Below are 25,582 nucleotides of genomic sequence, written 5' to 3'. Positions count from 1 at the left end.
AGTAGACTAAATATGAAGTAAGAAGGGTCTCCTGGCCCTGCCCCACCTCCTTCACTTTATTCAAAGCCAGAGGATTCATTAATATCCTCAGGAAAGAAGACCTAGGCTCAGGGCAGACCTCAGGGAGCTTTGCTTTTGCCCTTCACAGGCTTGTTGTGGGAGCTAGAGGTGCTCAGAGTCACTCTTTGAACTGATGATCAACTGAGATGCTTGTCTGTGAATTCCCTCCTTTTTTTCTTGCCTTAGGAAGAAGACAAGCCAATTCTGTACGTCTTCAATGCTGTAACCCAGGAGACCATGGCGATAATGGAGAGCATTTCCCTTCTTGGTAAAAAAGTGTCTGATCTGAGAACACTGGTAACTCTGAGATGTGGCTTCCCCGTGAGCGTCTACTGTCTCCGCACTACTCAGGGCCTGGAGATGTACGACTGCAACCCCCTCAGGGACTACCAGACAGATATTGGTACTTCCCGGTACATTTGATAGCAGCTACTATGCAGCATGAGGGCCCTTTGATACTGGATTTTCCAGTTCCTCAAGAGAAAATGGAGTTTGTGTTTTCACATGCAATCTGTTCATTTTATTTTCTTATTTTTAAATAGTTAATACATTTACATGGTTCAAATATCAAAACTATAAAAGGATGTGGAGTGGGAAGTCTCTCTACCTCTTCTGGCCCTCTAGCCACCCAGTTGCCTTCTCCACAGGCAATCATGAAGGCTTAGAATCCATGGCATTTCCAAATTAAATCACCACATAATGGAGCTGTTTATAAAGGAACACCTCTGGAAGCACACTGTGGATGTAAATGAGAATCAGTAGAGATACTCCTTTTATGCGTTTGGATCCGTAGACTAAGAAATAAGAAGGGTCTTAGAGCCCTGCTGAAGTCTTGTTCTCTTTACTCAAGGCAGCAGGGCTCACCAAAATCTTCAGGGTGGAAGAACAAGACTCAGTTCCTTTTTCACTCTTTCCAGATATATTTTAAGCATATATTGAAGCAAGTTCAAGTACATATACTTTTCTTGCCCCTTTAATGCAAGGGGTTGCATATTACTGTTCTGAACCTTGCTTTATGGCATCTCATTTTAAAATGTCAAATACAGTTTTAAAATTTTTTAAACAGGGTGAAGCCAATACTGTGTAAGCCAGACACCTGCTTCAGTGGGCTAAAAATCTGATGGACAGATTAAACCTGACTTTATTTTTTTATTTATTTTTAAAAAGATTTATTTATTTATTTATTTTTATTTTATTTCTCTCCCCTCCCCCCACCCACCCCACTTGTCTGTTCTCTGTGTCTATTTGCTGCGTCTTCTTTGTCCACTTCTGTTGTTGTCAGCAGCACGGGAATCTGTGTTTCTTTTTGCTGCATCATCTTGTTGTGTCAGCTCTCTGTGTGTGCGGCACCATTCCTGGGCAGGCTGCACTTTCTTTCACGCTGGGCGGCTCTCCTTACGGGGTGCACTCCTTGCGCGTGGGGCTCCCCTACGCGGGGACATCCCTGTATGGCAGGGCACTTCCTGAGCGCATCAGCACTGCGCATGGGCCAGCTCCACACGGGTCAAGGAGGCCGGGGGTTTGACCTCGCATGTGGTAGATGGGGCCAAGTCCGCCGCCTAAACCTGACTTTAAATACTGGACTTCCAGGTTGTGTCCGCTGCAGTCATTTAGAATTAAGACAAATTTAAAGGACAGTCTGATTTCATTTTAACTGTACTGAAAAACGTTTGAAACTTTTAGAGATTATTGTTTGAAGTGAATGAATTCTTGCTGGTAATCCACACATCTGTAACATTTGCTTGTCACAATAGAATTTGAGATGTCGCATTGAGCTTTGTAGTACCATCCTCTAGTTAAGTACTTGTACTTTTTATAATTGCTAAAATTACATTTGTTAATTATAATTGCTAAAATTACTTCTCCTGACCATTAAATCTGTTTAGCATTATTTTTCATATTATTTTTAAATTGAGGCTCTCAAATTCTTAACACCCATTAACTGTCCCTGTGTTTGATCAAAGGAAGTGAAGCTCTAGAATTTGTCAACAGAACACCTCACTGTAAACCCACATCAGCCCTGTGTGCTTTCTAAGGGTCGGTCCTGGCCAGAAAGCAATGGCAGCTGCACAACAAAGAGCACTCTGTGGTGTTTGCCCCCAAGCAATTTATAAACTACTTATTTAATGAAGTACTGAAGGATAAAGAAAGGAACTAGAATAAGCCCCTGTTAGTTTTCTTCAAGCCAATGCTGCTCAGATTGTGATGTGACATTTTGGAGCTGGAAGAGAATGTAGAAATGTCTTGGCCTAACCATAGCATTTACAGATTTTATAAAAGAAAAAAAGGGGATTGGAAGAGAACAGAGACATGTCTTGGCCTAACCATAGCATTTACAGAATGCTATAGAAAAAAAGGGGAGCAGATGTAGCTCAAGTGGTTGAGTGCCTACTTCCCACCTACAAGGTCCTGGGTTCAGTACCTGGTACCTCCCAAAACAACAAACAAACAAAAAAAACAACTCTCATTGGGGAATGCCTGTAGCTCAGTGGTTGAGTGCCTGCCTCCCATCTATGAGGTCCTGAGTTCAGTGTCTGGTATCTCCTAAAAAAAAAAGTTTTGACTGCTTAAGTGACTTGCTTAGCGTGTGTCATCAACACCTTAAAATGATCCTCTGAGATAAACATGAATTCAATTAAAAAAAAAAAAAAAGATCCTCTGAGAGTGGGAGCTTTAGGGAAGGAGACAGAAAAGGATTTTCAGATGGAAGACTAGAGACCAAGCACGACCAGGCTGGATTGCTTGCACCACTGTGAGAACGTGGAAGGAGAGAAGAGGAAAGGGCTATGAAGGGAGAGGACAAAAGACTAGCCTGTTTCAAACCTCTGCCTAAAGCTGAAGGGGCATCCCAAGCTTAACTAATTCCACTAGCAGTAAAGAGAAAAATCTGAGAAATTTAGAAAGAAACAGGCAGAACATCTCGACAGAGGGTTAATAAAGAAACAGAGACTTTGAATAATACATTACAGCAACCAGGCCTAATAGATTTATACAGAACATTATACCAAAAAATAGCAGAATATATGTTCTTCTCGAGTGCTTATGGTCATTCTCCAGGATAGACCACATACTAGGTTACAGAGCAAGTCTCAGTGAATTTAGAAAGATCGAAATTCTACAAAGTAATTTCTCTGATCGCAATGGAATGAAGCTGAAAATTGATAAGGGTCAGAGAGCCAGAATAGGCACAAATATATGGAAGTTAAACAACACATTCTTAAACAAATCAGTGGGTCAGGGAGGAAATTGCAAAAGAAATCAGTAACTAACACGAACGAATGAAAATGAGAACATAACATATCAAAACCTATGGAATGCAGCGAAAGCAGTGCTGACAGAGACATTTATAGCCCTAAATGCCTATATTAAAAGAGAAAATAGAGCTAAAATCAAACACATAACTGAACTCCTGGAGGAATTAGAAAAAGAACAGCAAACCTATCCCAAAGCAAGCAGAATGAAAGAAATAATAAAGATTAAGACAGAAATAAATGAAATTTAGAACAAAAAACAGTTGAGAACCAAAAGCCGATTCTTTGAGAAGACTGATAAAATTGACAAACCCTTAGCTAGACTAACAAAGAAAAAAATAGAGAAGATGCAAATAAATAAAATCAGAAATGAAAGGGGAATGTTACAACTGACCCCACAGAAATAAAAAGGACCATAAAAGGATATTTGAGACACTGAATGCCCACAAATTAGACACCTAGATGAAATGAACAAATTCCTAGTAACAGGGAGTTCCAGGAAGATGGCATCAGAGTACATAGGCAGGATTCAACTCTCTCACAAAAACAATGGAGAAAGGGCCGAGAGCTGTTCAAGGGACCTACTTTGAGGGGTCAGCCGACCAGAGAGTGCTGTGTAACCCCCAGGAGGGCGAGGAACAGAGAGGTAAAGAATTGGAAACAACAACTGTGAGTTACTAAGCTCCACAGTAGCCAGGAAGGGCCCCATCCGCACACACAAACCCCAATACATGAAGCCTGGATAAAACTCCTAGCTCACTGTAACCAACTGAGAGGGAAACAGACGTCTTTCTCCTTGTCAGCTGGTACAAGGGAAGAGGGAGGGGGCAGAGTTACAGAACTGCTTTGAATCTGACCAGAAACACAGGAAAGTAGAGGTTGAAAGAAATACCTCCCTGGAAGGGTTAGCTGATGAGCACCTTCTTCAGGCCAGTCAACAAATTGCAAGGATAAAAACTGCCTTTAATTCTCTCTTTAGCTGCAACCACTGGGAAAAAAATCTGTTCCCCATTAGTGAGACCCTGGCTGAATTTTGTTAACCTAAGCTGGGCAATTTTAAAGACTCAGAATAAGTTGAACCAAAAATCCAACAACAGCTTTGAAAAAAAAACGCTAAGCAAGAGAAAGAAATTAACCATTAGAATAAATTCAGCAACATGCTCAGATGCCTAGATATCAGCAAAAAATTACAAGCCATACTAGGAAACAGGAAGAGATGGCCCAGTCAAAAGAACAAACAAAATATCCCAGGAAGACACAGGATTTAAGACAACTAGTCAATGATAATCACAGAAATCCCCTAAATCAATTTAAATAAATGAAGGAAAATATGACTAAAAAGATAAAGATTATTTAGAAGACACTAGGTGAGCATAAAGGACGATTTGAAAGCCTGCAAAGAAAAGTAACAGAGCTTGTGGTAATGAAAGACACAATTGATGATACTAAAAATACATTAAAGGGGAGCAGGTGTACCTCAGGGGTTTCAGCACCTGTTTCTCATGTATGAGATCCCAGGTTCAATCCCTAGTACCTCCTATTTAAAAAAAATACATTAGAGACACATAACAGCAGATTTTAATTTCTCAAAGACAAAATTAGTGATTTTGAGGACAGAATATCTGAACTGGAAAAGAAAGAACAGAAAGAGAAAAGAATGGGGGGAAAATAGACAACCATATGCATTATTGGTGAAATTGAGAACAAAAAACCAATGAATCAATAAAACCAAAATTTGGTTCTTTGAGAAGACCAACAAAATTGACAAACCACAGGCTAGACTCACAAAGAAAAAAAGAGAGAAGATGCACATATGTCAAATAAAAAATGAGAAGGAGGACATTACCACTGACCTTGCAGAACTAAGAGACATCATAAGAGGATACTATGAACGACTGTATGCCAAAAAACTAGACAATGTAGAGGAGATGGACAAATTCCTATCAACACATGGGCAACCTACATTGATGCTACAATAAATAGAAGACCTGAACAAACCAATCACAAGTGGAGATTGAAACAGTCATCAAAAATCTCCCAAAGATGAAAAGCCCAGGACCAAATGGCTTTACAGGTGAATTCTACCAGTCACTCAAAGATGATCTAATACCAATCTTGCTCTAGCTCTTCCAAAATAATGATCAGAAAAGAACACTACCTTCATAGAAAGAACTCATATTATGAAGTCAACATCACCCTAATACCAAAACCAGATAATACTGCTACTACTACAGGGAAGTGGACTTGGCCCAGTGGTTAGGGCGTCCGTCTACCACATGGGAGGTCTGCGGTTCAAACCCTGGGCCTCCTTGACATGTGTGGAGCTGGCCCATGTGCAGTGCTGATGCCCGCAAGGAGTGCTGTGCCACGCAGGGGTGTCCCCCGCATAGGGGAGCCCCACACACAGGGAGTGCGCCCCGTAAGGACTGCTGCCCAGTGTGAAGGAAAGTGCAACCTGCCCAGGAATGGCACCACACACATGGAGAGCTGACACAATAAGATGATGCAACAAAATGAAACACAGATTCCTGTGCCACTGACAACAACAGAAATGGACAAAGAAGAAGATGCAGCAAATAGACACAGAGAACAGACAACCGGGGTGGGGGGGAGAGATAAATAAATAAATCTTTTAAAAAAAACTACTATTACTACAAAAAAAGAAAATTACAGGGAAGTAGATGTAGCTCAAGTGATTGGGCTCCCACCTACCACATGGGAAGTCCATGGTTCGGTTCTTGGTGCCTCCTAATGAAGACAGCAAGTGGCATGACAGGCAGGTATGGCAAGCTGACACAACAAGATAATGCAAAAAGAGACACAAGAAGAGGAACATAATGAGAGACACAAAAAAGCAGGGGGCAGAAGTTCCCAGGGCCTGCTAAAGAAGATGAGCAAGACTGAGCTGATGCAATGAGCAGGTGTGGCAAGCTGATGCTACAAGATGACCAACAGAAGACACAAGAAGAAAAGCATAATGAGAGACACAACAAAGCAGGGAATGGAGGTGGTTCAAACAATTAGGCACCTCTCTGCCACATTGGAGGTCCTGGGTTCAGTTCCCAATGCCTCCTAAAGAAACAAAGAAGATGAACAGACACAGCAAGTGCAGACAACAAGGGGATGGGAGTAAATAAATAAATAAAATAAATCTTTAAGAAAAAAAGAAAATTACAGACCAATATCTCTAATGAATATAGATGCAAAAATCCTCAACAAAATGTTTGCAAACCCAATCGAAATGCACGTTAAAAGAATTGTACACCACGATCAAGTGGGTTTTAACTGAGGAATGCAAGGGTGGTTCAACCCAAGAAAATCAATTAGTGTAATAAATCACATTAATACATTGAAGAAGAACCACATGATCCTCTCAATTGATGCAGAAAAGGCATTTGACAAAATCCAGAATCTTTTCTTGATAAAAACACTCCACAGTGGCGGACTTGGCCTAGTGGTTAGGGCGACCGTCTACTACATGGGAGGTCTGCAGTTCAAACCCTGGGCCTCCTTGACCCGTGTGGAGCTGGTCCATGAGCAGTGCTGATGCGCACAAGGAGTGCCCTGCCACACGGGGGAGTCCCCGCGTAGGGGAGCCCCAAGCGCAAGTAGTGCACACTGTAAGGAGAGCCGCCCAGTGCAAAAGAAAGTGCAGCCTGCCTAAGAATGACGCCGCCCACATGGAGAAATGACACAACAAGATGACGCAGCAAAAAGAAACACAGATTCCCGTGCTGCTGACAACAACAGAAGCGGACAAAGAAGATGCAGCAAAATAGACACACAGAACAGACAACTGGGGTGGGCAGGGGGGGGGAAGGGGAGAGAAATAAATAATAAATAAATCTTAAAAAAAAAAAAACACTCCATGGATAGGAATAGAAGGAAACTTTCTTGATATGGCAAAGTGCATATATGAAAAACCTACAGCTAGCATTGTACTCAACAGTGAAAGACTGAATGCTTTCCCACTGAGATCAGGAACAAGAAAAGGATGTCTACTGTCACCACTGTTATTCAATATTGTACTAAGCTAGAGCAGTTAGGCTAACGTAATAAAACACACCTGAATAAGAAAGGAAGAAGTAAAACTTTTGCTATTTGCTGATGATATGATCCTATATCTAGAAAATCCTGAAAGATCTACAACAAAGCTACTAGAAAAAGCCAGGTGTCCATCAACTGATGAATAGATAAACAAATTGTGATGTATACATATGATGGACTATTATGCGGTTGTAAGACAAAATGAAGTCATGAAGCATATGTCAACATGAATGAACCTGGAGGAAACTATACTGAGTGAAGCAAACTAGACGTAAAAAGACAAATACTGTATGATTGTGCTATTATGAACTAAATATATATGAAGTTAATTACTAGAATATAAGTCACCAGAAAATAGAATGAGAGTAGAGAATGGAAAGCTGAGGGTTAATCTGAGCAGAATTGGTAAAACGGTTGTTCATGAATCTTTCAAAATAAATAGAAATGGTGAAAGCACATCATACTGTTTGTAACTAGAAGTGCTAATAAATGGGTATGACAGTAGTTGAAAGAGAAAGTCTACGGACATGTATATTAGTAGAAGGAAAGCTAAATAATATAACATGGGACTGTATAATGTAGTGCCTCATGTGAAATATGAATATGGGTAATATTGCATGTATAAGACTGCTTTTCTTTGAAACTGAACAAATGCACATTGAGGTTACAAGATGTTAATATCAGACAAAAATTACAACCAAAACAAAATAGTGTATATTAATGTATTAATAATCTTCCATTAAGGGTAAAGAAAAGGAAATATATTAAGTGACAGGAACTATACAAAAGTTACTACATATTGTTTGACTCCATCTGTAAGTATAAGTATTAATAAAGTCAAGACAGAAACAGACTAGCAGCTATGTATGGCAGGGGAAGCATAGAGAGATTGAGAGGTGATTATTAAGGAGTAGAGTTTTTGTTTTATTTTGTTTTTGTTTATTATTATTAGAGGAATAATGAAAATGCTCTAATAATGATTGACGTGATGAATGCACAACTATGTGATTTTAACCAATACTATTGATTATAACAATACTTTTGGATGGATTTTACCTTTGGATGGATTGTATGCTTTTTAATATGTATCAATAAAACTAATTGAAAAAAGAAAAGCCTAGTACCAGATACTTCAAAGGTGAATTTTACCTAACATTCTGAGAAGAAATAATGCATATTCTGCTCAAACTTCCAAAATATTGAAGAGGGACCTACCTGCTCTTGACTCATTCTATGAAGCCAAAATCACCCTAATACTAGAACCAGTTAAAGATACTATAAGAAAAGTACAGACCAATTTCTCTTTTTAATGTAGATACAAAAATCCTCAATAAAATACTTGCATTTCTAATCCAATGGCACATTAAGAGAATTACATACTATGATCAAGTGGGATTATCCAAGGTATGCAAGGATGGTTCAACATAAGAAAATCAAGTAATGTAATACACTACACTAACAAAACAAAGGAAAAAACACATGATCATCTCAATTGAAACAGAAACACCATTTGATAAAATCTAGCATCTTTTATTTGACAAAAACCATTAGAAAAATAGGAATAAAAGGAAAGTTTCTCAACATGTGAAAGGGCATATTTGAAAAACCCACTGCTTACATCATACTCAATGGTGAAAAACTGAAAGCTTTCCCTCTAAGAGCTGGAAGAAGACAAGGATACCTACTGGTCACTGCTATTATTCCACACTTACTAGAAGTTCTAGCCAGGGCAATTAGGCAAGAAAAAGAAATAAAGGGCATCTATATTGGAAAGAAGTAAAACTTTCACTATTTGCAGATAACATGATCCTATATAAAGAAAGTCCCAGGAAATTTACAACAATGCTACTTGAGCTAATAAATAAATTCAGCAAAGTGGCAGGCTACAAGGTCAACATGCAAAAATCAGTAAAGTTTCTATACACTAATACTGAGCAAACTGCAGAGTAAATCAAGAAAACATTCCATTTACCAAGAGCAGCTGTGACAGTTTGAAATTTTTTTATGAATCCCCGAAAGAGAAAGATTATGTTTTTGGAGCTAATCCATTCCTGTAGATATGAGACACTTGTGATTGGCATGACTCAGTTAGGCATGGCTCAGTTGAGTCTCAGCCTTCTTATGGGTCTGTTATAAATGGAGACACAGACAGACACACACACAGGAAAAGGAAGCCAACATATTTGATTCTGCAATGTGAGAGAAAGGACTCCAGTTTTCCACATAGCTGAGCTGCAAGGAGAGGAGCCCTTGAGAGGCTCAAAGAGCTGAGGCCCAGGGAGAGAGGAGCCATTTGCCTGATAGCTTCTAGCAAAATTCAGGAAGAAAGTAGAGCAGCCAAAACTGATGAAGGAGGCCTGGAAAGAGACAAGTCCTATGCCTGGTTGCGCACACCTTAGTTCTGGGTTGATTCTGGAAGGGAAGACAAAGAACTCAACAAAGATTGGTGGCTGGGGGTGGCAGACTTGGCCCAGTGGTTAGGGCATCTGTCTACCACATGGGAGGTCCGCGGTTCAAACCCCAGGCCTCCTTGACCCATGTGGAGCTGGCCCATGCGCAGTGCTGGTTCAAACCCCGGGCCTCCTTGACCCGTGTGGAGCTGGCCCATGCGCAGTGCTGGTTCAAACCCCGGGCCTCCTTGACCCGTGTGGAGCTGGCCCATGCGCAGTGCTGATTCGTGCAATGAGTGCCGTGCCACGCCACACAGGGGTGTCCTCCGTGTAGGGGAGCCCACACACAAGGAGTGCGCCCCCAAAGGAGAGCTGCTCAGTGCAAAAGAAAGTGCAGCCTGCCCAGGAATAGTGCCACCCACACAGAGAGCTGACACAACAAGATGATGCAACAGAAAGAAACACAGATTCCTGTGCAGCTGACAACAACAGAAGCGGACAAAGAAGATGCAGCAAATAGACACAGAGAACAGACAACCAGGGTGGGGTGGGGTGGGGAGGGGAGAGAAATAAAAATAAATTAATTAATTTTTTTAAAAAAGCTGCATGCACATGCAGGGTAAGGAAGGCATATTTGGAATCTGTGTAGATGTTTAAAAAAAAAAAGATTGGTGGCTGTTTTCTTCACCACATGGAAGGTGAGTTTGGTGAGACGCCATTGCTACTGTTGCCTTAATTTGGACATTTCATGGCCTTGGAACTGTAAGCTTTTACCCCAAATAAATACCCTTTATAAAAACCAACCCATTCTGGTACTTTGCATCTGCGGTCATTTGGCAAACTAAAACAGAAGCTAAAAGAATCAAATATCTAGGAATAAGTTTAACCAAGCATGTAAAGGTCTATTACATGGAGAACTACAAAACTTTACTAAAAGAAATCAAAGGAGAACTAAATAAATGGAAGGACATTCCATGCTCATGGATAGGAAGATTAAAGACTGTCAAGATATCAATTTGACCCAAAATGATTTACAGATTCAATGCAATCCCAATCAAAATTCCAATAGTCTACTTTTCAGAAATGGAGAAACCAATCACCAAATTTATTTGGAAGGGTAAGAGGCCCCAAATAGCCAAAGCCATCTTGTAAAAGAAGAAATAAATGGCAGACTCATACTTCCTGACTTAAAAGTTATTATAAACCTACAGCTGTCAAAGCAGCATGGTAATAATGTAGAGAAGCATCTTCAGGATCTTCTTTCAGGCTATGGTTTTTAGACTTTACACCTGAAGCAAAGCAACAAAAGAAAAAATAAATAAATGGGACCTCATCAAATTTAAAGACTTTGTGCACTAAAGGACTTTCCATGAAAGTGAAAAGACAGCCTACTCAATGGGAGAAAATATTTTGAACCAAATATCTATAAGGGTTTGATATCCAGAATATATTAAGAAATCTTACAGCTCAACAATAAAAAGACAAGCAACCCAATTAAAAATGGGCAAAACATTTGAATAAACATTTCTCCAAAGAAGATATATAAATGGCTAAAAGGCACATGAAAAAATGCTCAACGTCATTAGCTATTAGGTAAATGCAAATCAAAACCACAATGAGATAACTTTTCACACCCACTAAAATGGCTACTTTTTTTTTTCTGGCAGTACCAGGAATAGAACCCAGAACTTCGTACATCAGAAGCAAGTGCTCATCCACTGTGCTACATCTGTTCCCAATGAAAGTTGGCTTTTTTGTTTGCTTGTTTTGTTTTGTTTTTAGGAGTTACTAGGGATCAAACCCAGGACCTCGTACATGAGGAACAGGCATTCAACCACTTGAGTACATCTGCTTCCCAGAATGGCTACTTTTTAAAAACAAAAAAGAAAATTACAAATTTTGGAGAAGATGTGGAGAAATAGGAACATTCATTCATTACTGATGGGAATGTAAAATGGTTCAGTTGCTGCGAATAACAGTTTGGATGTTCCTTAGAAAGCTAAGTATAGAATTAGCATATGACCTGGCAATCCCACTTCTAGGTATATATCCCAAAGAATTGAAAGTAGATAGTGATTTACACACCAATGTTCATAGAAACGTTTTTCACAATTGCAAAAGATGGAAGCAACCCAAGTGTCCATCAACCTATAAATGGATGAACAAACTGTGATATAACATACAATGAAATATTTTTCAACATTAAAAAGCAATGAAATTCTGATTTATGCAACAGTAAGGATGACTCTTGAAGACAACTTGTTGAGAGAAATAAGGCAGACACGAAAGGACAAATATTCTATGATCTCACTGATAATGAAATAAACTAGAATAATTCAACTCATAGAGTCATAATCTAGAACATAGTTTACCAGGGGCTGGTTTGGTGGTAAGGAATGGGGTATCAATGCTTGAATTACACAGAATTTCCATTTGGGTTGATTGTAAACTTTTGGAAATGTCTGATGTCGATGGTAGCACCACATTGCTAATGTAGTTAATAGTACTGAATTATATATTTGAATATGGTTGTAAGGGGAAATTTTAGTTCATATAAATGTTACTAAAATAAAAACTAAAAGAAAAAACAGGACTGTATAATGCATTGAACCCTATTGTACATGGTGCACTGTAGTTAAAAGTGCAATTATTAAAATGTTCTTTTATGAATTACAACAAAATTACCTCACTAATGCAAGGTGTTAATAATAGAGTGGTGTAGGGGGAGAAATACACCCCAATGTAAACTATGGACTATAGTTAATAGTGAAATTATAATATTCTTTCATCACTTGTAACAAAGGTACCACACTAATGCAAATTGTTACTAATAGGTGGGTGTGGCAGTTTGAGATTATTTTATGAGTCCCAAAAAGAGAAAGATTATGTTTGTAAATTAATTTATTCCTCTGGGTATGATAGCCTTTGACTGTATTAAGTTCAGCTGAGAGGCCTGTATTAGTCAGCCAAAGGAGTACTGTTACAAAGTACCAGAAATCTGTTGGCTTTCATAAAGGGTATTTGTTTGGGGTAGAAGCTTACAGTTACAAAGCACTAAAGAGTCCAACTCAAGGTACTATAAGAGGTATTTCTTCACCAAAATCTTTTGCCACTTTTTGAAACAAGATGGCAGGTGATGTCTGCAAGGGTTCAGCCTTCCTCTTCCTTCTTAAGGCTCTGCGGTCCCAGATGCCTCTATGTATCTCAGCTGCTCTCTTCTTTTCAGCTGCAAACTATCAGGTGAATGGCTCATCTCTCTTCCTGGGGCCTCAGGATCAAAACTGCCAAAGTTCTCTCCTCTGGCGTCTCTGGAACTCTCTCCATTACTATATGTATCTTCTTTCTGTGTTCTTGATTGAGTGTCCTCTTATATAGCCCACTAAGGGGGCAGGGACTCAACCCTGCACACCCTAAAGACATGGTTGAATCAAAGCCCTAATCTTGATTTAATCAGGTAAACATAAAGCCTTTGAATTTAAATCAATCAAAAGTTATCATGCCCAGAGGAACAGACCATTTTAAAAACATAATCAATATCTCTTTTTGGAATTCATAAATGATATCGAACTGCCACAGGGCCTTGAATTAGATTACTTGATAAGATCGATTTAGGGCTTTGATTTGACTCAGGTTGAATTCCTGTCATCTCCCTTCACCTGACTGGGTCTGACATAAATGGATCACACAGACAGATACATGAGAAGAGAGAGCTCTATCATTTTGATCCCGCCATGCGACAGAAAGAAGAAGTTTCAAACAGCCAAGTCCCCAGGGAGAGATGAGCTATTTGCCTGAGAGCTTACAGCTGAAACTGGGAGCGAGCAGAAGAGCAGAGACTGATACAGGAAGCCCTAAGAGACAAGGCCTATGCCAGCTTGCAGCTGAAATCAGGAAGAAAGCAGAGCAGCTGCGCTTGAGAGGAAGTCCAGGGGGAAGGCAGAAATCTCAGCAGAGATGGCCCGCCATCTTGCTTCACCACCTGGCAGCACGCCAGGATCAACAATTGACTTTGGTGAGAAAGCAACTCTTACGGTGCCCTGAGTTGGACTTTCCATAGCCTTGGGACTGTAAGCTTTTACCCCAAATAAATACCTTTTTAAAAAGCCAACACATTTTCTGGCACTTTGCATTGGCAACCCCTTGGCAGACTAATACAGTGGGATATATGGGAAATCTCTATTTTCTGCATGATTTTTCTGTAAATCTACAACTTCTCTCATCAAAAACATTATATTTCAAAAAAGGAGAAAAAAGAATAAAGTACAACATGAATGAATCTCAAAAACATCCTAAATGAAAGAAGCCAGTCTCCATTTACATGCTATATCCAGAATAGGTAAATACACTGAGGGGAAAGAAGATTGGGGGTTGCCAGGGACTGGGAGAAATTGGAGTAACTTCTTCCTGGGTACAGGGTTTCATTTTGATGAAAATGTTTTAGAAGTAGATAGGGGTGCTCGTTGTACAACATTGTGGATGTACTTAATGCTACTAAATTTTTCACTTTAAAATGGTTAATTTTATATTTTTGCACCTCACCTCAATTTTTTAAGAAAATTAAAAATTATCATTTAACTGAGCACCCAGGATGATCCAGTCACATTTGGGAAAACAGGAATAGAGCTATGAGTAAGAGTGGCAAGGTCCCACCTTCTAGGAGCTTGCATTTGAGTGAGGGAGGCAAGCAACATCAAGTAAACAGAAAAAATACCTAACTTTAAATAGAGATAAGCACTGGTTTGATTGTTACTGTGAGTCTATTTCACTGATTTAAATACTCCATTAATTGGTTATGTCTATGGCTGATTACATCTACAATCAACAAAGGATATTGCCTTCAGCAATGAGAGAAGGCGCATCCAGTCTAAAAGACCTTAAGGGGAGAGCTGGTGATTTCAGCAGTCAGAAAGAATTTCTATCTCTACTTCAGCCAACTGGCTTCTCCTAAGGAATTCATCAAAACCTTCATCAGAGTTCCCAGTTTGCTGCCTGCCCTATGGAATTTGTTCTTGCTAACCCCATAGCTGCATGAGCCAATTCCTATAATAAATCTCATAATATTTGCATATATATATAATCTCCTGCTGGTTCTGTTTCCCTGGAGAATCCATTGTAATGTGGTCACTTGGATGGTAATATCCTCAGTAAGTGGAGTCGAGCTGGAGTAGAGGCTTATGCTAGAAATTTCAATTTGGGTGTGAGTGCCACAGTGACAGTAAATGAAACCATTAGTATCAAGATAGTCAGATAGTCAACCAGCACGTACTACGCACTTACCAAGTGCCAGATTCTGTGTGCCAAGTCCTGAAGGAGATGAAGGGGTGTGCAAAAAAATATTGAAACAAAATTCTTTCAGGTATTGATGATAGGAGAGATGGAGAAGTTAAAACAAGATCATGGGATAAAAGTAATTGGGATGGGTGTGGCAGATTGCTTTAGCTAGGGTGGCCAAGAGGTGTTCCTCTCGTGGACATGGCATTGGAATTGGGGAGGGCCTCATAGGCCCTGGGAGGAGTCTGGCTTTTATTCTAGGAAAATGGGTAGTATGAGAAGAACAGAAGGCTGAGCAAAGAGTCCTGGAGAACACCAGCCTGAAGGACAAAGGAACTGTGTCACAGAGGTTAGGAGAAGGTACACTTTTGAGGAGCAAGTGACCCATTCTCCAGCAGAAGAGAATTGCGTTATGTTCATGAGATAGAATGACTCCTATTTTGTGAAGTATAGAACGAGAGGATTAGCTGACGGGTATCAATCGACTCCACCCACAACCCACTCATAACCCAAAGGCCTAGGAAAGCCATTTGTCCTGCCAGTAAACTTGGTTTTTCCTTCCAACATAACAGCTTTAATTTGCATAGTAATTTGTATTTCAGCATTGAATCAATACCCACAGGATATTTACACAGATAACTGCAAAAATATTTCGGTATTATATACAATCATTGTGCAGATGAGAAAATGAAAGTACATAGAAGTAGCTTTTCTAAGCCAATAAATGCCTAAGTTAAAAACGGCAACCCTAGTATTTACTTATTCCAAGGTTACTTTTTGTCTTGCATTTATCTCATGCCTGTTTAGGGAAAGCCATCATTAGATGTTTAACGGATTGCTAAACCACAGTAATGGATTGGAACCTAAAACTGCCTCTCTTAATCCACAGGTGCAACACTTCATTTGGACGTCTGGGATGGATGGAAGGAATTTCTGATGGGTTGTCTCCTAGGACAAAAACTTAAAGCCCAACGCTATTTATCAGAAGAAGGACCAGTACTCAAGTATGGGAGATAAAGCTAATGCTAAATTAAATTGTGTAACTTTTAATGAACTTCCCTAAGACCTTTACCTTGCACTTCATTCTAGAGCTAGAGTGATGTTCCATGCCTGTTCCAAAAAGCATGTCTCTATCAGACATTATTGAGATATAGGTTGCAGCATGATGGCAGCGATGCCATCAAGACTGACAGCCTTGGGGTAAATTGCAATTCAGGTATATTTTCCTCAGGAAGCACCAACTATTTAAGTGGGTGATTTCAGTTTGGTTTGAATAGCACATGTTTAATGACTTTTAAAGGCTGTCAGAACAAGTACCTTGATATGCTAGCATTCGATTATTCTAAAAATCACAAAAGATTGTTTGGCTGAAAACATTGGCCATCTCAAATTGCAGTTAATAAAAGCTTTCTTACTTTTGTATAATGTGTAGCTGGGGTGGTGGAGACAGGTGGGCTCAGAGAGGCAGGTGGAAAAATGTTTTTCTGCAGTCAGCAGCTTCTCAAATACAGAAGGTACATTCTCCTTTAGGTTTTACTTCATCAGTATTTTTGAACAGTGCCCCCTTGTGGGTGAATTAATTATGTTCTACAGAAACCTATATATCCATACCAGCACCTGTAAGGGATCTGTGAAGTAACAGATTTAAAGAACAACTTTTAAAATTTTATAAAATATTCAAATAGTTTAAATTAATTTCTATTTGGGGGATAGTAATAATTCTCTCTTTTAATGCTCTGAATCTAAAGAAAGAGTTGTGTTACAGTATTTTAATAATGTATATTTATTGAATATTTTCTCTGTGGTAGACATGTGCTGTATTTATTACCTCATATTACACTTATAACATTTTTGTTAGGTAGATACTATTTTATCTTGTTTTAAACTTGAAGAAACCGAGATTAGGAAACCTTCCCAATGTCACATGGTTAGCAAGAGTAGAACTGGGAATGGATCCTACAAATCAACTCCATGCTCATATGTTTAACCGTCTTCACTAGACTTAAACTTTAATAAAATCTGAGTGCTCAGAGAATGTAAATGGTCAGAATGAAAAGTTCCTTTTATTCTCCTGGCCAATCAAAAGATATTTATTGAGCACTTACTACATACTGTGCAAGATCTTAGGAATATAGCAATAAACAAGACATGACCCCTCTCTTCCATAAACTCACATCTTGTAGGAGAACCAGACAAACAAACAGATAATTCTTGGAATGGTACAGATGCCGAGTGTCTCAGAACATGGACTCCAGTGCTCATCTGCCTAAGTTCAAAGCCCAGCTTCCTCAGTGTTTGGTTGTGTGAAGTTGGGCTAGTTATAGAATCTCCCTGGACTTTAATTTCCTCTTCTATAAAATGGGAACAATTATCTGATAGAACTGTTTAAGAGCTTAAATGACTTAATAATCATAGGAAACTTGGAAGGGTGCCTAACACGTGGTAAGCTAGACATAAGGTACTGCTATGGGTGTCTTTCAGTGTGAAAAGTGCTATGACATGGCCACAGTGCAAGGTGGTTTGGGAGTGTATAGTGGAGACAACTAATTGAACTTAGGAGGTCAGGTAAAGCATCTTGAAAAAGAGAAATTAAATTGAAACCTGAAGAATTGGTTCTCCGGTAGGTGGTAAGGAGAGAAAAAAAAAGATGTTTCAAATAAGATGGCACCACACGTAGAAGGGCTCAGAGGCAGTAAAATAGATTCAAGGAACTGGAAGAAGTTCCACATGGTAGATCAGAGAGTAAGAGGGAGTTCGGGCAAGAGATGAGGCTGGAAAGAGAAGAGACCAGCTCACGCCATCCGCTTCAGGAATTGAAAGGAATTGGAACTTTGTCTTTTGAGTAATGGGAAGACACTGAACAGAGGGAAGAGCCATCAAGAGATCTACATTTTGGAAAGTTGGTGCTGGCTGCAGTGTGAGGACTAAAGACAAGCCGAATAGAAGTCGAGAGGATGGTGTCAGAAACTAGGGCTGAGCTTGTAGAGCTGCAGTAAGAGTGGACAGATTGCCAAGGTAAGAGAGGGGGGAGAATCAAGGGATCTCAGGAACAAATCAGATACGGGACGAGAGGGAGAAGAAGGAGAGGACAAGGATGATATCCAGGCTCCTGGTTTGAATAATAATGTAGATGGAAGGTCTGTTCATTCAGGAAGGGAACCCCAGAAGAGGAGCAAGTTTGGAGGAGAATGTGGGGAAATCAGTAATGGACGCTTTACATTTGAAGTGCTTATTGGACACATAAACCATACCATAGATGGTTGAAGGACAGATGTTTGTAAAGACCCCTGTGTCGCCAGGGTGAGGGTAGTTACCCAGGTGCCAAGAGATTCCAGGGGGCTTTTTCACAGTCCATTCAGGAAGGAGCTCTTCGCCCCAGACTGGAAAAAGTGATCCAATTCAGAGAGGTTGACTTGCGTTAATGAATTTCAACAGAAACTGATGTGTGAACCAAAATGCCAATATATTAACTTATAACTCTATTAGTTATCCTCTCACTGTCCCAGAGTCCCAGAGACCCAGATGCTCTGAGAAGGGCATCTTCTGCATACAGGAATATTATATGGGAAGCTGCATACATGTCCTGGGATGGTGGTGTGGGTATGCGATCAGGGACAGGAGAGTTAGCTATGTGCAGTCAATTTTGGATGATGGCAGACTAGCTGTCTCCATCTTCAGTGGGGGTGGAGAGCCCTGCCAGAGTGTATTCTGGAGAGTGGCTGGGGGGACCCTGTCTAGGGGTGCCTCCCTCTCTCATTTATCTGAACAGCTTTCACCAATTACCCAACTTATGTCTAACATATTTATGTAGCTCTATTATCACATTTATTAACACTTATCTTACAGCACAACTGTGCTGCTTTGTAATGTCTCCACTTTGTTCTAGTATATGTTGATTTGTAGCTATGTCCTCAAGGCCAACATTCCTTCTCTTATATCTTGGTACCCTCTCTGGTGCTCTCATGTAATGGCTACAAAAACATATCCCTCCTTTTCAAACCTATACCTATCATAACAACTACTTCTAAAAACCATATAGGACTCCAGAAGTATACTTTTCTTTCTTACTGGTACTTTACTTAAGTTTATTTTTCATTTTACATTTACAGTCCACTGAGACAAATTTCCTAAGTGTCCTGGTGTTTGTAAATTTTAAACTATTTCCCATAGCCTTTTTTCCCAAACTCCTGAATTTTGGCTGACTGCAAAAGTAAATGCTCTTAGGCAATAGATTCTTAGTGAAGAATTTATGGGGGTGAACTGAGGTGTTAGAGCAACAACAGGAAGTTTGGCTCTAGTGCAGCAAAAGAGGTGGAGGGGGTGTATTAGCCAAAGGGGCGCTGATGCAAAATACCAGAAATCTGTTAGCTTTTATAAAGGGTATTTATTTGGGGTAGAAATTACAATTACCAGGCCATAAAGCATAAGTTACTTCCCTCACCACAGTCTGTTGCCACATGTTGGAGCAAGATGTCTGCCGATGTCGGCAAGGGTTCAGGCTTCCTTATCCTCTTAAGGCTTCATGGTCCAATCTCAGCTGTGGGCTGGGAAGAACCTCATCTCTCTCCTGGGCTTGTTTCCCTCCAGGCTTAGCTGCTCTGGTCTTTCCACAAGGTCACCTGTAGACTATCAGGCTCTCTCTTCCTAGGGCCTCTGCGGTGTCAATGGAGCCATCTCTATTCCTCTGTGTTCTTCTCCTGCATGTTTACTTCCCAGGCTCCAGCTCAAAACTCCAAATAATTCCTGTGCCTTGTTGTTTTCTCTGTGAGTCCCTGCACACAAAGGGGTGGGGACTCAACGTCCTACTGATATGGCCCAGTCAAAGCCTTAATCATAATTTAATCATGTAAAAGTGAAACCTCTGATTCCAATACACTCTAATATGTCCAGAGGAAAAGACCAGGTCATAAACATAACCCAATATCTATTTTTGGAATTCATAGACAATGCCAAACTGCTACAAAGGGGGCCAGTGATGAAGGGCCATGTGGGCTAAGGTGAGCAGATTGAATTTAAATTGCAGTGGGAAGCTGTTGGAGGTTTGAAACAGGATAGGTGCTCTCCAATGTATGGACTAAAAAGCTCACTCTGAGTGCTGTGTGAGGAAGGGCCTGTAGGGGGGCAGGAGGCCGTGGGAGTCTTGTTGGGAGGCTATGGCAGAGAAGCGGATATGGCTTCCACCTACCATATAGGACATCCAGGGTTTGATACTCAGGGCCTCCTGGCCTATGTGGTGAGCTGGCCCACGCAGAGTGCTGCTGTGCACAAGGAGTGCTGCCCCTCACAGGGGTGCCCCCCGTGCAATAAGTGCCATCCTACACAAGAGTGCAGCTCCCCCAGGAATGGAGCCGCTCACACGGAGAGCTGACACAGCAAGATGATGCAACAAAAAGAGACATAGAGAAGAGACAACATGAGATGCAATGAGCCAGGGAGCTGAGGTGATACTAGAGAATGACCGCCTCTCTCCTACTCCAAAAGTCCCAGGAGGGGTTCCCAGAGCCACCTAATGAGAATACAACAGACACAGAAGAACACGCAGTGAATGGACACAGAGAGCAGACAATGGCGGGGGAGGGGAGAGAAAATTTTTTTAAAAGGTATAAAGGACACTCTGGCACTGGTGGCCAACGGGAGAGGCAGGAATAGTGACTTGGATCAAGGTAGCAGTAGAAATGTCAAGAAACCAGAATATAAAGATTCTTAGAAAAGATGAGCATACAAATGTTCAATTCCTAAAATATGCTGAATTTCTTTCCATATTTTCCCATTTAATATAGAGCTTTATATCATTCCTGAGTATTTGCTTTTCATGAGAAAGAAAACTACTCAAAGGAAACCAGTTTGAACTAGTTAGGTAGGATAATGTGTATAAGCATCACCTGTGCAATTTAACCAGTCCATTACTATATGCTTTTTCTGAAAACATTTTAGATGAAAGTTAGGAAGAAACAGACATTTTAAAGAGAATGTTTCATGAAAATTAGGCATAACTGTTTTGTCTGTTTCCTGGATTACTAACCACCCCCACTCCCACTTGTTTCACTCATTCAGGTATCAGAAGAGGGTAGCCCTGTACATCGCTGCCTTTTATGGGCACATTGAGCTCACTGAATGGGCCCTGAAGCAAGGTGTGCGGCCCAATGAAGCAGTCGGTGCTCACCCCTATCGAACATGGTGCCACGAAGCCCTTCATGCAGATGTCTCTAAATGCCCCATTCATGCAGCTGCAGAAATGGGCCAACTGTTGATTCTGAAGGCCTTTGTTAACTGCAGTGTGCTGTGCCTGGAATGCAAAGACGCAGCGGGGCAAATTCCCCTGACCATCGCGCTCAAACACAAGCACAAAGACTGTGTCTTATATTTGCTGAGTAAAACATGGTCCACAGTTTCCTTCCCAAAAATTTCAGTCCCCGTGAGGATTTATATTAAAATAAAACAATGGGTCCTCAGAGCTCAGAGTCACAGCCTTAATAAAAGCCAAGTTTATGGAGCACGGGCCTTTGGGGCAAGAGTTGGTGACGTTGTGATGGTGGATGGTTTTGCCAAACCAAAAATGACCTCCAGGAGCTGGCATAAGTCTGGACACAGGGACTCAAAAAGCACCATGTGTAAGTTACCGCCTCTCAGGGAACAAACTAGAAGCAGGAAACCTGTCAATCCTTTGAAAATTTCACAGCAGGATACAAGAGGAGAAACCCTCAAGTTTCCTCCACTGGTAGAGGCAAATAAGTTCTCTGAATTACAGAGTCATCAACATGAAAATGGGAAAAAAACGACCGTTGCAGCTAGTAAAAAAGAAAAGCTAATAAAAAATACATATCTCCCCCAAGTCCCCCTTCCTCCAGTTTCAAGAGTGAGATATTCACACCCATCGTTTTACTATGCAACACCCAGCGCTGTCTTTTTACAAAAGTCCTCTTTCTCGTCTTTCTCGGAGCACAGTGGGAAGACTCCAAGGGAGAATGCGATCTTCTGCTTAGCTGTGGCAAGGTAATGTTTTCTCTTTAAACATACAGAGGGCAAACCTTTGACAGTACAGGTCTGGGGTGAGAAATGATCCACAAAGCCTTTCTAGGCCATATAGTGTAATATAAGTTGTTCCAATACAGCAATACCCGGCCCCTAGGACTTCATCTCAGCCTATTGTCTAGGACAAAATGAACTAATTTTTTTTTCTTTTTTTGCCACTTCAATCTGTATAGTACTTTACTCACTGAGTTTTCAGGAGTAAAGTACATGCAATGAAAAGAGTTGTATCGGTTAGCAAAGTTCCTTTTTTTTTAAGCTAATAAGAAATTGTGAATTATGATTAAAGCGAGAAGAGGGGAATTTGAAATGTGGGAGGGAGATATCAAAAGCATCATGGAAAACTGGATGGGAATGAAAATAGAAAGGAAGAAAGGAAAAATTTAATCACAAACTGAACCATAAAGGTTTAAGCTGACTTGGCAGGGGATACAATTTTTGGAGGGGAGAGAGGGGAATCTACATCGAATAGGGTGGTAGAACTGACATTAATATTTAAGGTAAATTAAAAAGGTAATCCATTATCACATAGAGAGATGAGCAAATATATCAGAAGTTGACTTTTCAGGCACATGCATTTCATGAAGTAAAATTTTATATAGTCATCAGATTCCACTGAAAACATAACTCTGATTAATTTTATTATGTCCCACTCATTGATTATGAAGTATTATTGGATGCCAATAAAAGAGTAGAAGTATGGATTTATGAGTGGCTTTTCCCCTTACTCATACATAATGAGAAGGAAAGAAAAAACAAGGCTAATTTGTTCTAGTTGCTTTTCTGTTAAGTCTTTATTTCAGCTCTACACAGTACTCTTGGCTGGTGGTTGCCACCTAGTGGTGAGAGTAATTTAGGCTGTAAAATGGCAAAAATCCAGATTGAACGTAGGCTGTAAATACAAGAAAGAAAATACTGATTTTTTAAGTCAACAGATGCAGGTAAAAAAAATGAACTTTTTTCCGAACATCCAAAAAGTGACTATTACAGCTCATGAAAGCACTTATATCTGTCTGAAGTGGTCAGTCAAGCTAGGCAGTCAGGTGATCCGAGCACTCAACACTACAAGACTAGTGCTGAAAAGACAAACGTGAGGAGTTGACGTGCACCAGTTTAATGGCTGCATCGACCAATCACCAAGCTAGTAGCATCACCCAGGAGATGGGGGAGCACCATAGTGTAATTCTACGTGGTGGTGACTCAGGGACTTGGGTCAAGATGGGTGAAGTAGTCATAGATGCTCCTGATTGTATGGGGGCTGGGAGCTCCCAAACCAGACTCCAGTCACCTGATCTGGCATCCTGTGGAGGCTCTAGCTGGATACATGTCATTGAGAAACACCATCTTTAGATTCATGGAACTCTACCTCCTAGAGCGGACTCAGAGATGGAATATTGATGCCATTACCTCAGAAGTGCTAATGTGAGTCCATGTTGGAGAATGCCTGTGGCTGCTGAGGCAATGACAATGACTGAGGCCAGAAGGTCACACAGTCTCATTCCTCAGCTTCTGGAACATAGTATGGGCTTTACATAGACCAAAGGTCCTCTCCAAAGCCTGTCTGGAAAACCATCTCGCTTACCCATTATCCAATTCCAGTGAAATTTATGTGACTGGAAGTCCAGTTTTGTGAAGATTCAAATGTGGGGGATTGGTCCACAAGGTGAAAAGTACTAAGACCACTAAGAATAGGTGGTAATTCCAAATGGTAACTCTGGTGGGCCCTCATGCTCCTTATAAAAGGAGAGCTCTCTAGTTTTCTTCTCTGTAAAATGTATCTGGGATTGGGCAGGGGAATCTTGCCAAACATTCAGGCTATTACGTTTACTAAGGGAGTTTGTCTCAAGCTTAGAAAATAAATACAGAGACTAAACCTGGTTGGCCTAGTTATGGCTACTAAGCCCACCTCCCAATGTGAGAGCAACTTCTCCCCAAACTCGTCTTGATAAATGACCCATTTATTGGGGGTTCTAGGAGCAGAGAGGAATTTGGGAGGGAGGGGAGTTAATACAGAGGTGGAGCAGAAGTCTGTGAGGACAACAGAGTTGGCTCAGAGATTTCAGAAACCCAGGCAATGGAATATCTTTTCCTTAAAAAAAAGAATCTTAAGTACAAAATACAGTGACATATGTTCTCTGTGAACTACCCAAATGGCATGGGAAGATATATGGTAAAAAATGGAAGTTCCCCTTGTTCTTCCAGTCCCACTGCTCTCCCCTCTCACTGCCTCCTTCCTTCCCCAGAAGGCACCACTATTACTATTTGGTTTACAGCTTTCTAGAACCCTTCAATATAGGTGGGATATGCACACGTGCATGCACTTTTTTTTTTTTAATAAAAGGGGTTTATTGTATTTACTGTTCACATGTATATGTATGTATCAACTATGTCTCTTAATTCTTTCCAAATTGGGAAGAAGTCTGAGTAAGAAGCAATTGCACAGTTCCAGGGGAGAGATGGCAGTGATTCCTCTATAGGAATGGCTTTATCATGGAGAGGTGGAGGTATTGGAGAGATATTCAGGAGGGAACTGAAGGATTTGGTGATAGATTGTATATGGCAGGGATTGAGGGACAGGTAGGGACAAGGCTGACTCTTCTCTTTTGAGTTGAAATGAAGCTCATAGAGACTCCCAGGCACTGCTGCAGCAGCACAGCCCAGAGTGCTCTGCTCCTACACTTGGAGAGATGTGGGCAGCTGTGAGAGTTCTGAAGCCCTCTTAGGAGTTTTCAGACATATTTGCAGAATGCCACAGCATACAGAGAGCCCAGGTAAGTGCCCAATGGTGCAGGCAAAATACTGCTGTATCAGGGCAGCCTTATTGCTAAGTGTGCTTTCAGTATCCTATAACTACATCTGCCTTCCCTGGCTAAGTGACAAGAACCCCAAAAAGGCTGACTTCAGGATAAAAGGCCTAAATTAGCCCTCTTTCACACATTCACAGGAGGTTCTAGGTCTGGACAAGGGGGAAGGTTGTTAGAAGAAGAACTGACCTGGGAGATAACAGCCTTTTCTCAATTCCTCCAACTCTGCTTTGTTTTTTTTCAAAGTCTTTATCACAACCTGTCATTTTATTAACTTTCTCTTTGTTTATTTGTCTCCTTGCTAGAATGTAAGCTCTGTGAGGGGCAAGGACCTCTGGTTTTTTCTCTTTCAGTTTCTCTAGCACATAGACTAGTACCCTGCATATAGGGAAAGCTCAATATATAATTGTTGAAGGAAAGCAGAAAAGCCAAGTTTCAAATGTCAAGGAGAGGATCAGGATGTGCTCTGAGCTTAAAAGAATCTAGGGCATACAGCAGAAAAAGAGAGATAAGTAGGGTTGGGAATAGCTGTGGGGTGTGGTGACTGGCTACAGGTGCCTGAGTGATTTCCTTAAGGTTTGAGACTTGATTTTATGGATAGAATGGATGGTTTAACCCAGGTTAGAGGGTTACAGTTGAGGTAAAGCAAGGAGTTAATTTAGAGCATTAACTATGAATCAGGCAGACTTGGTGCTAGTTCAAATGTTCCAGACAACTATGCTACTTTTAT

At 40.6% G+C, this 25,582-nt stretch overlaps 1 protein-coding gene across 3 annotated transcripts in view; it reads left to right on the top strand.

Annotated features, from left to right (window-relative positions):
* Nucleotides 1–25,582, top strand: part of ANKUB1 (ankyrin repeat and ubiquitin domain containing 1) — a 62,470-nt gene that overhangs the window by 33,999 nt on the left and 2,889 nt on the right. For all 3 annotated transcript variants that reach the window (XM_071214563.1, XM_071214564.1, XM_004472883.3), the window contains 3 exons: nucleotides 247–463; nucleotides 15,909–16,023; nucleotides 21,074–22,012. In XM_071214563.1, coding sequence (XP_071070664.1) covers nucleotides 247–463; nucleotides 15,909–16,023; nucleotides 21,074–22,012 — 1,271 coding nt within the window. The remainder of the gene's footprint in view (nucleotides 1–246; nucleotides 464–15,908; nucleotides 16,024–21,073; nucleotides 22,013–25,582) is intronic.

Source organism: Dasypus novemcinctus, chromosome 4, assembly GCF_030445035.2.
Source record: "Dasypus novemcinctus isolate mDasNov1 chromosome 4, mDasNov1.1.hap2, whole genome shotgun sequence".
NCBI classification, from domain to species: domain Eukaryota; kingdom Metazoa; phylum Chordata; class Mammalia; order Cingulata; family Dasypodidae; genus Dasypus; species Dasypus novemcinctus.
The sequence above is the reverse complement of the archived record's forward strand: the minus strand, read 5'-3'. Positions and strand labels throughout refer to the sequence as shown.